This window comes from Cibotium barometz, chromosome 34 (assembly GCF_041138505.1).
Source record: "Cibotium barometz isolate CiBa-2024 chromosome 34, ASM4113850v1, whole genome shotgun sequence".
In the NCBI taxonomy this organism is placed as follows: domain Eukaryota; kingdom Viridiplantae; phylum Streptophyta; class Polypodiopsida; order Cyatheales; family Cibotiaceae; genus Cibotium; species Cibotium barometz.
The window spans coordinates 30,430,741-30,440,292 of NC_141079.1; the positions used below are offsets into that span (position 1 = coordinate 30,430,741).

At 45.3% G+C, this 9,552-nt stretch overlaps 1 protein-coding gene across 1 annotated transcript in view; it reads right to left on the reverse strand.

Annotated features, from left to right (window-relative positions):
• Window positions 1-1,573: 1,573 nt before the first annotated feature.
• LOC147618894 (glycosyltransferase BC10-like) overlaps window positions 1,574-9,552 on the reverse strand; it is a 12,177-nt gene continuing 4,198 nt past the window's right edge. The window contains exon 2 of the mRNA XM_086773994.1: window positions 1,574-2,382. Coding sequence (XP_086630120.1) covers window positions 1,744-2,382 — 639 coding nt within the window. The 3' untranslated portion in view covers window positions 1,574-1,743. The remainder of the gene's footprint in view (window positions 2,383-9,552) is intronic.

Sequence of the window (9,552 nt, forward strand, 5' to 3'; positions counted from 1 at the left end):
GTAAGTTTAAGAGTCAAGCATTAAAGTTAGGCTTTGAATTGTCATAACGGGTTTCTTTTTGTAGTTCTATTAAATGGATCCTTGTCCTATGGATGAGCCCATGGTGTGATTCTAGCTATGCAGTATGAAAAACATTCATTCTTTCATAGGAGGGGTACTTTACCTCTTCGTGTGATGTGTTGAACTGAGGGCAATGATTCTATGGAGCCTTTGTATGCTCAAGAATAAAGCATCAAAGGTATGTTATATCTACTTATAGCCTCTTACTCTCAAGGGAGAGCATGCTTAAGCTACATAGGAGACTATTAAGATAGTTGAAGTGCAAGTGTGAAGCACTGAAGCATGAGTCTAGTAAAAGAAAGCTTTTTATGTGGAATTCATATAACTTGCCATGGCTTCCATTATCACATAGGTATTAAGATAGTTAAAGTGCAAAGTGAGTGAAAGAAGGCTTTTTATGTGGAATTCATATAACTTGCCATGACTTCCATGATCACATAATGGTTTTGGTATATGCCTTAATCCATGTTTTCCATTGAAGGCAATGGCTATTAGAATCTTACTCCGAGTCATCATAATTGATAATTGGGGAGGGGAACTAATTGTGGTGGTGGTATCTACGTCTATCCACACGAACCTTTTTAATAAGAGCCATGAACATGGAAAGAGATGATAGTAAGGTAGTTCATAAGGGTAGCTACATGCTCCAATTGGAGGATCTTTTAAAAATAATAACTGTATATCAACTATTACGCATTTACATGTACTTTACACATAAGCCTCAAAATGTGGTCATCTTGGGTTCAAACTCCAACACCTAGTATAGCATCTCGTATAATTAAACTCTCAATAAAAGAGAGTATGCGTGATGCTTTCATGTCTTTTCTTGATCAAATGGAATGGACTACAATCCATGTATGAGTAGCAAAAGAGCTAGGTACAGTGGCAAAATGTTACTCTCTCTTAGCAACAAGCACACATGATTCAATCCCTCTTCTCTAGCAAGAGTACACAAGTTAATTAAAAAAAAGAGCGTGGATGTTACGAGTCATCTTGAAGATAGTTGTTGTCAAGCCTTCCTAAATTAATAACAAAACTAAACAAGATCTCCATCTAAAAGCTAGATAAGAGTTGTGATACTTCCATGGGGTTTAAAACTGTTGTAACCTTTTAGCAAGATGATTTTGCCCACCTATGTCGTAGATTGTATCGGCTGTTAAATTTGAAAAAAAACCAATGTGGTTGGAAAGGGATAAATGGATGATGCATTTCATGCAAATGAGACCTTTGTAATGCATCCAAGGTATCTTAAATTTATACAATCATTGTCTCTTGCTGGTAAAAATGGTTGACATATTGCTATACCTCCAATGAATCTGAACAACTCACTAGCAACATGAAATGCACCATGTTGAGTGTCCATAGTTATAAATGACCGTGTTTGAACACAAACATGCACACATGTCCACACAAACAAACAAAATCCTGATAATTGGAGAATATTTGCTCTTGCTAACTAAAAAACAGCTGAAACAAAACCACCATCCTACTGAATTGAGTAGGCACGAAACCATTTTAGAATTGTGTACTTTTCTCATATATATCAAGAAGCATTTCTTGAAAGAATATACTTAAGGGTACAGCCAAGATAGCACAAGAAAACATCATACTAAGATATTCGATCTAAGAGAGCTATACATAAAAAATACAATCCTCAGGCAATGAGCCATGTGCCTTGTTCCTTTAGATGCCTAAAACTTTTGAAGCTAGCTGAAGCAAAGGATCCAATGTGTTCGGTGAAAACTTGCGTGCAAACAGGAAACAAATAGCCCCAAGATGGGTATTATAAGAGCAACTCCCATGTTCTCGTATCCTTGTGATGAACTCCTCAGTTATATCACCTTTTCCAAACATAGCCGGATGTGGGCCACCCCTTGACCAGTCAACCCATGTCACACTCCTGTTCGCAATTCGCGAACCAAACTCTATGCTTAGCATTGTAGGAAGATAATGCTCATCTACATAGCATGCAGGCTTACAAAACTCCTTAAATTTTGGATAATACGATGAATCTGAAACTATGTAAATGGCAAGTTTCCTGTTTACTTCAAACCATTGTGAGCCCTTACGCCATTGTTCTAAGCTGACAAGGGGCTCCATATTCCGATTATACCTTCCTCTTCCATAGGGTCCATGGTCATCAAATGCACCTATAAAGCTAGTTTTTGAAAGAATTAAATGGTTGTACACAATGGGGAAAGCATATAGTGGGATACATGTTTCCGATAAAAGAATAAACCTCTCATTTGCAAAATCTAGTAGGGCATTTGCCAAAAGTCGCCTCTCTGCATCACACATGGTTATGTCACCCCATCGTGCATCCTGCATTTCAAAACACCAAAGATAATTATACTGTGTGTGATGATAGAAATCCAGTAATCTCATAATAAGCCATCGTACACGAGAGAGAGAGAGAGAGAGAGAGAGAGAGATTAACGTCTTCAAAAGACCCAAAGGGTCTATGAGACCAAAAAGCGATACAATCGTTCCATGATAATACTAACGATGGGGGGGGAAAAACTGGAACCCAAAAAAAGAAGACTGCCTACCAGTTCTACACATTGGCTATACAAGGTGCCAGTACATGTGAGGGCAAAAGGACGAAAGGACCAGATGTGCGACAGATCAGAGCAAATCACCACAGCATGAAATGGGGATTACATTCACCATTATATATATACTCATTCATAGTACAAGAGGACCTCTGATGTGAGGTGACCCTGAGGAAGTAGACCAGCGAAGGAGCAAAGACGAAGTCGAAGCAAGAGGCTCGGTCGGTGACAAAGGCTCGCGTCGAGGACAGCGGTGGCACTCCGAGTGATGTAGAGGTCAAAGGCTGCAAATGCAGAGTGCTGCGAACAGAGCAGGGCGGCAGCCTGGATACTGTGGGAGCAGAAACGCTGCTGCTGGATGATGAAGCAGAGGCAAGTGGCGAACTGCTGTGGATGATGAAGCAGAGGCGGCTGCAGATATGATGAATATGATTGCGTTGATCAGCTGGGCTGCTGCTGTGTGCAGGGGGTAGAGCCGACAGCTTGATGGTGTATCTGGATAAGCATTGATCACCGGGCTGCTGCTGTGGAGTGCTGTGCAGGTGGTATAGCCGATGATGAATGCAGGTTGATGAAGATAATTTGTTATGTTGGTTCAGGCGGCTGCTGCAGTGGTAGAGCTGATGAAGATGTATGTGTGTAGGAGGGGCATGTTTATATAGGGCTGGCCCCCCAAAAAGGGCAGGTCAGCTGGCCTACACGGCCAGCCCAACCGACCAGGAGACAAGGCCTTTTCAGGCCTTTGAAAGGTAAATAATGAGGGCCTTCTTGGGCCTTATGGAGGACCTATTTGGGCCCTCCCTTGGCAGCCCTTTTGGGCCTGATAGTCACACAACCCCTCTCAGGCCAAAAGGGGACCATGAGAGAAGATGAAGAAGATGGTAATTGGGTGATGAAGTATTTGGCATGTTGCGGGTGTAGATCATTCATTCTTCTCTTCATCTTTTGTAGAGTCTTTTGAGTTTGGGCCCGTACTAGATCAACGCCACAATGCAAGGGCTTTTCACATGCATGAATGCCCATATGGGTTTTCATTCACACATGCGCCCCAAACACAAAAAACAGAATGCGATGCAAAGGGAATAAAGAAAAGTCCTGCGCCTACAGTCCAGCCCTTGCCTGCTGCTGTCCAGCTGGACACAACGCTCCCTGCTCCCCCCCCGTTTTTCTGCGGCCAGCTGCCTGTAAACTCCCCGACCAGCCTTCCAAAGGCGTGTGGAGACCCCCAGTGTACAGCCGGCTCTGGCCAGAGAAAGCCCCATGTGCTGTTCAGAAGGAGGCGTGTCTCTTCAGCTGCCAGCCCCTCCATAAGCAGGTGTGTCCCCTCAGCATGCAGTCCAATCCTCCGTGTGCCAAGCGAAAGAGGGAGAGAGAGAGAACATGTGCTGTCGCTTCAGCCTGCCAGCCCTTCCAATAGAGAAAAAGCACACACTTCAGATTCAGCAGGCGCCTACCAAAAAGCATGAGATAGAAAGAGGCGTGTCCACCCTCCAAAAATGTTGCAGCTGTGCCATGATATCAACCACTTTGGCTTGATTTAAACCAAAGATGATACGATCATTGACATACAACACTAAGTAGCACACCATCCCTTGATCTATGTGGATATAGATATTGGGATCACATTGGGATGGTTGAAAACCTTGGCTGGTAGAAATTTGTTGATACCACGCTCGGGGGAGGGGGGGGGGGGGGGGGGGGGGCGCATGCAAAAGCCCGTAAAGAGCTTTATGTAAACGGAAGACTTTGTCCTCATGCCCGGGGAGCAGGAAGCCCAGAGGTGGGTCTACATAGACTTCCTCCTCGAGAATGCCATTTAGGAAGGCACTCTTGACATCCATCGGGTAGACTGGCCAGTTATGGTGTGCAGCCAAATTGAGTAAGAGACGGATGGTTGTCATTCGAGTTGTAGGTGCGAAGGTCTCGTCAAAGTCAATGCCTTCTTTTTCGCGAAAGCCTTGCACTACAAGCCGGGCTTTGTACTCGTCCAAGGTACCATTGGCCTTAAATTTGGTGCGGAATATCCATTTGGTTCCAATGAGGACCTTATGACGAGGGCGATCCACAAGGGACCACGTGCCATTACGGTCAATGCTTTCGAGTTCTTGTTCATAGCCTGTTTCCAAGCTGGTTGTTTGATTGTCTCTTTCCACGATGTTGGCTCACATGTGCCACTAAGTTTGCGGAAAACGCAAAGGCAAATGAGGTACGAGGATTGAGCCTAGTGGAAGGACTGATAGGAAACATGCTTGAATCCCGCATGGTTTGTTGGTACCAGCGGGGTAAAGGGTCTCTAGGTGGCTATCAGGAGGAGGAAGGCTCCTCAAGTGACGAAGTAATAGTCGACTGATTAGGTTCATGCGGCACAGTCATGATTGAGAATGCACAGGCGGAAGCATAAACAAGAGAGAGAGAGTAGAGAGAGCTTGTGGACAAGATCACCTTTTATATTAGCTTGAAGCTTTACAATGGCAATAGGCTAGCAAGAGAATGTTGAACTTGTGCAAGGAAATGGATGGAATAGTGAATAATGGGGAAACTCCTTATATAGTCCATGTGAGAGTTGGCTGACCGCCTCTAGAGCTGGCCGACTGGCACAAGACAAATAAATAGGAGAAACATATAAAATACCCTAAAATAGATACAACCCCAAAACATTGAGATGCATAAATTCAAACACCCCCTCTACAGCTCATAGTGTGCAAGAGTCGGAAGAAGATAAACTGATGAAGATGCAACCATGGACCCTCCAGCATTGCGAATACTGGAATCACCTCAGAGAGAGCACCCACCAACTTGTTTCCTCGAAACAAAATGCCACCACAAACAGCAAGGAACTTTGCTTGGCCACGAATTCCCACACTAGTGTGCAGTGAACTCCAAGAATAGATGATGAGCTGTTGGACACACCGAGCCCATAATCCCCAATAGTGAACAGAACACATCACGTCCCAAAGGCCTTGAACAATGAACTCGAAACACATCTAGTTCATAATCTCTGCTATACAAAAGATAACCATGTCTTGCTAGATGCCTGCTGCTTAGAACTCCGAATCACGGTCCCCATGCACCAGTAAGTGGAGTTGTAGTCAGCCCCCTCTCCCGTCCACAAGCCTCCTTTGACCGGAAGCACATGGGGGGAACTGAATGCGTACTAGAGAAGTACACCATCTGGGTTCTCTTGAGCCGGAAGCGCCCTAGGAGCCCTAGAAGTGATACTAGAATCTGGGTTCTCTTGAGCCGGAAGTGCCTTAGGAGTCCTAGAAGTGATACTATCCTATGTTGCGTCTTTGCCTTTTCTTTGAGATGAAGCCTTGCCCTTGGTCTTGTCCTTCTTCTTGGACAAACAATACTTGGACAGATGTCCTCTTTTTCCGCAAGAGAAGCAACAACTTCAACCTTTCTTTTGAACTAAGGAAAGTGCCTGGTCAGAACTGTTGACTAACACCTACACCTTCAACTTACCCTGTGAGACGACAACGGACGACTCCTCTAAAAGTAGGGAGCTAAGATCATCAAAATCCAACTAAGTGGATGTGACCTGGCACCGCAAAGATCGAGAAATCACATCATAGTCCGGAGGAAGCTTGGTGAGGATAAGAGTAGCCAGCTGAGAAGAGGACAAAGCAGCACCCATAGCCAATAAAACTGGTCATGGATAACCTTGGCCTTCCTGAGGAACGACTGCATGGAATTGCCTTCAGGGAATACCAAACCATAGAGCTTCCCTTGCAAAGTAACTGCCCTCATCGACGAATCTCGAGCAAAGAGATCCTCCAATTTAGACCATACCTGATGAGCACTGGTGAGAGTTTGCACTGCTGGTGAGACCTCCTCTGTGATTGTCCGCACAAGCACAGAATGCGCCTTCGACTCCCGATTCTCCCAGTCTTGTAATTCTGTAGCAAATTCATCCTCCTAATCCTAGAGTTTTGAGGACGCTCGGGCTTCCTTTCAGTGCCCTGAATAATATCCCACAAACCCTTGTGGATGAACCAGATCCGCATCTGAAGCTTCCAATGGGCATAGTTGGGTCCTTTCAACTTGTCATCCTTGTTCGTATAGGGGGGAGCCATATCCACAACAACAAGAAACACAGATCTCAGCTCTCAAACACTTCTCTCAAGTGCTTTCCAATGAAGCGAGGCTCCAGAACCAATCAACCCACTCTCAAACCTGAGAGAGGAGGAGGCTGGACAGCAGCAAAACCGTCCAAGAAACCACTGGGAACCTCCTATAGGAAGGGCAGGGACTCGTGGAGGAAGAAGGAAATGTACAGCCACTTGTCTGGCAACTCCACATGCAAGAGAACTCACCAAATCTACTGCCAGAGCAGAATTTGCAGCCAAAAAACTCTAACGCTTGCCTCTGTAGAAGAAAACGCAGCCAAGAAACCAGGCCGGCTTGCTTGTAAGAGAAAACGCAGCCAAGAACTGGCCGGCAGCAAGGGAAAGGCTGGCTGGACCAGAAAACGCAGCCACTGTTTAGGACTGAACTGCAGCCAGGAGGAGGTAGGGTAGAAAACGCAAGGCACAGATGAGAAGGCAAGCAGATTTGCAAAAGATGGAGCAGCCTGAACCTAAGCGAATGATACCATGATTGAGAAAACACAGGCGGAAGCATAAACAAGACGAGAGATAGTAGAGAGAGCTTGTGGACAAGATCACGTTTTATATTAGCTTGAAGCTTTACAATGGCAATAGGCCAGCAAGAGAATGTTGAACTTGTGCAAGGGAATGGATGAAATAGTGAATAATGGGGAAACTCCTTATATAGTCCGTGTGAGAGCTGGCCGACTGCCTCTAGGGTTGGCTGATTGGCACAAGACAAATAAATAGGAGAAAAATATATAAAATACCCTAAAATAGGTACAATCCCACATTGAGATGCATAAATTCTAACAAGTCGGAGATTCTTGTTCGGGTAGTATGGATAGTGGAAGGCAAAGTCTGTCCCGCTCACCAAAGACAATGTCTCGACAAACGAAGTCTTTGTTTGAACTTGGATCAAAGACTTTGTAGGCCTTTGATTCAGAAGAGTAGCGCACAAAAATGAGCAACTCACTCCTTGGCTCAAGCTTGCCTCTCAGTGTGTGTGTGTAAGCACGACACCCAAAGACACGAAGATGGAAAACAGTAGGTTTCTCCCCATAAAATGCCTCAAACGAAGTCCGATGAGGGATGACGACTGTAGGGCACCGGTTCAAAAGGTACACCGCAGTGTTGACTGATTCTAACCAAGGGCATTCAGGTAGCTCTGCTGCAAAGAGCATGGAGCGTGCCATATCCATAACGGTACGGTTCTTGTGCTCGACCACTCCATTTTGTGAGGGAGAGTTGGTGGAGGTGAGTTGGCGTTGAATGCCCTCCCTTGCAGGAACTTGACGAACTGATGGAAGATAAATTCACCACCATTGTCATTGCGAGCAATCCCAATCGAGACGCCCATTTTCACTTGGTAAAGTATTGAAAAGCATCTGATTTATGCTTCAGGAAATACACCCACATGTACCTCGAATAGTCATCTACAATCAGCATGCAGTAGAGTGACCCATTCAAGGAGGGGGTTGGGCATTGCCCACTCAAGTCGAAGTGAATCAACGTGAGGATACCCTAAGCACGATGAGTGGCATGCTGTGGGAACGGTGTACGATGCTGCTTACCCATTTGACATGGCTGGCAAGCATCCTTGGTTAGTTTGAGGCGGAGTATGCCTTCAACCAACTGGTCCCTTGTAAGCCCAACGCGGCGTGCCATGACAGATTCTACCATGTATCCAAGTGATAAATATAGAGAGAGAAGATAGAGAGAGGGAGAGAGAAGAAATAGGGAACTTCGCACAGTACACCACACTGAGCAGGAACATGCCCCTCCCCCTTTCATGAATTTATTCAGGAATCCACGGGCACACTAGCCAGGATCAATACATCAATGAATACAAAAGCAAATAAATATGCCAATGTAGAAACCCAAGTTGGAGTTTATGTCTAGACACAAGATCTCTGATGCTGAGCACACCACGAGGATGACCCACAAGAATCTCTCACCGGGCTAGTACCAGATCCAAATCCAAATCCAAGTTCAAATCCAAATACAAATCCAAGTCCAAGTATCAGAATCAAATCCCAAGTCTAGATGATGTCCAGGAATAAACAGAATGCCCAAACTGTAGAATCCTCAAAAAAGCTCCTTGAGAAAGTGAACTCCAAAATGTATCCACAGATGGCAGTGGAGCTCGTGTTCCGAGAGGCGAATCGACGGACTGCTTGCTAGGCTTCTGCTGGAGGTGGGCTTTGACAGTGCTGAGCGCTGGCGCTGGTGCTGGCGGCTGAAGTCGGCAAGGTTGAGTTGAGCGTTGGTGGCACTGTTGGCTGTAGGCAGCACAGATGGGCAATAGAGGCCCGCGCTTGGCTGGCTGGTTGGCGGCACGGGAGTAGGGACAAGTGCAATGTTGGCTGGAGATGGCGAGGTTCGACAGTATGGCCAAGTAGCACAAAGCCGGCAACAACAGTACTAATGGGTTGGGTGGCACAACCAAGCTTTTGACGGCGGCAAGAGGCAAGGATGGTGATACGTGGCACTCTCCGACGAACTTGATGAAGATGATGAAGTCAATGATCTCCAAGCTCTTTCAATGGTGATGCAGGTTCCAACCTTTTTATACTTGAAGAGGGTCCTACTTTTTCGCCAACAGCTTAGCTTTTTCTTTTGTTTTTGCCTTTTACTCTTTGATTTTCCCTTTTGCTTTTTAATAATAAAATATTACTCAATTTTGTCAAAGTTCTTTGACTTTGCTTTTCTAACTTCAGGGCCTTGTTTTTTGGTGCTGGTGCTACTTTTTGAAAAAGCAGCTTTTAGCTTTTTGGTCCAGCTAAGTCTCCTCTTGCCAGTGGTATCCTTGGCTTGCGGTCAACTCAATTTGACTTTTTACTTTTTTTTGC